The sequence below is a fragment of the Macadamia integrifolia genome, chromosome 5 (genome assembly GCF_013358625.1).
Source record: "Macadamia integrifolia cultivar HAES 741 chromosome 5, SCU_Mint_v3, whole genome shotgun sequence".
Taxonomy (NCBI): domain Eukaryota; kingdom Viridiplantae; phylum Streptophyta; class Magnoliopsida; order Proteales; family Proteaceae; genus Macadamia; species Macadamia integrifolia.
This window is the reverse complement of record NC_056561.1, coordinates 40,094,702-40,096,095: the sequence shown is the minus strand read 5'-3', so window position 1 is coordinate 40,096,095 and position 1,394 is coordinate 40,094,702. Positions and strand designations below refer to the sequence as shown.

Here is a 1,394-nt window from a genome sequence, read left to right as displayed (position 1 = left end):
GGGGGGATGCAGGGTTTGAACTCCCTCTTGTAGCTTGCTGTGGGCATGGTGGGAAGTACAACTACAACAGGCACATGGGCTGTGGATCAAAGATTATGAAAAATGGAAAACAGATTCTGCTTGGGCGATCTTGCAAAGATCCATCGGTTCGGATCAACTGGGATGGAGTTCATTACACCGAAGCTGCAAACAAATGGGTTTTTGACCGGATCGTCGATGGATCGTATTCTGACCCGCCCATGCCATTGAAAATGGCCTGTCATTGGGTTGCCAACTGACTTGATTCCTTGTCATTAAAAGTTTTTTTTTTTCCCTCGCTCTACCAACAACTATAAATTCTGGATAAAAAAAATTGATTTTTTTTTTTTTTTCACTCTAAGAAATTTCGATGAAAGTTGAATGCTTCTAATTCAACCATGGTATGATCATATCCATGTAATTATGGGGTCAATATAGACCCGTGGGACTAGTCAAGCCAGACTGTGATACTTATTATTTAAAAAAAAAAAAAACCATTGGGACAAGGGTCTTAGGCCCAATGCTTTTTCTTGCCAAACACACACAAGTGCCTGTGTTTGATTCTCTTTGCTCGTGTACAATTGAAGTGTTCCTCACATCCATCTTATAGATCAAATTGGATTCAAAACAAGTCAGGAAAATGTATTAAAATTGGGTTATAACTGGCAATATAGACATAAAAACACCACTAGATTCATTTCTCCCTTTTAATGTTTATTTTAGAGAAAAAATAAGTGCCTGACAACTGAGTGTAGACCGTAAAGTCTAATGTGTACCTTCTCACATAATGAGATGTGGGCTATATTGACATTCCCTCTCCTTTATTTACATATATGGGGTACATGTGGATTATATTATTTCTTGCACTGCCATTGGAATGCATGCAGATTCCTCCCCACATATAGAATGATCTAATAATTTCATCTTATACAAAGATAATAGACTATAATAACAATGTTAATATTTCTTACAATAACTAAGATTGTTAACCATGAGAAGACTACCATTTCTAGATAGAAAGATGCTAAAGAAGTAATAAGAAAAAAACTAATAATTATTATTAAATTATAGGCAAGAGAACTTTGTCGGTTTGACGTAGGAAACATCAACGAACTAATGGAAGGGCGTGTAAGAGCATATTTAAACCACATCAAGAGCCGATAACACAGTCTTTTCATATCTTTGCATAGTCTTGTCGTTTTTTGTGCTAGATTGACAAAAATCTTTTTCCTCTAAATCATTTAAATCCAAGAAAATGCTCTCTCTCTCTCCTTTTTTTTTCTTGGGGGAAAATTACGCCCTTTCCCCTTAGCTTTGACGGTGTTAGTATGGTGTTAATTTTAAACTTTAAAAGACATCCTTCAATAAAAGATTAA

General features: G+C 35.7%; 1 protein-coding gene across 2 annotated transcripts in view; it reads left to right on the top strand.

Annotated features, from left to right (window-relative positions):
• Positions 1-558, top strand: part of LOC122078198 (GDSL esterase/lipase At3g26430-like) — a 27,229-nt gene extending 26,671 nt beyond the window's left edge. For both annotated transcript variants that reach the window (XM_042644084.1, XM_042644083.1), the window contains one exon: positions 13-558. In XM_042644084.1, the coding sequence (XP_042500018.1) occupies positions 13-278 (266 nt within the window). In that variant the 3' untranslated portion in view covers positions 279-558. The remainder of the gene's footprint in view (positions 1-12) is intronic.
• Positions 559-1,394: the final 836 nt, after the last annotated feature.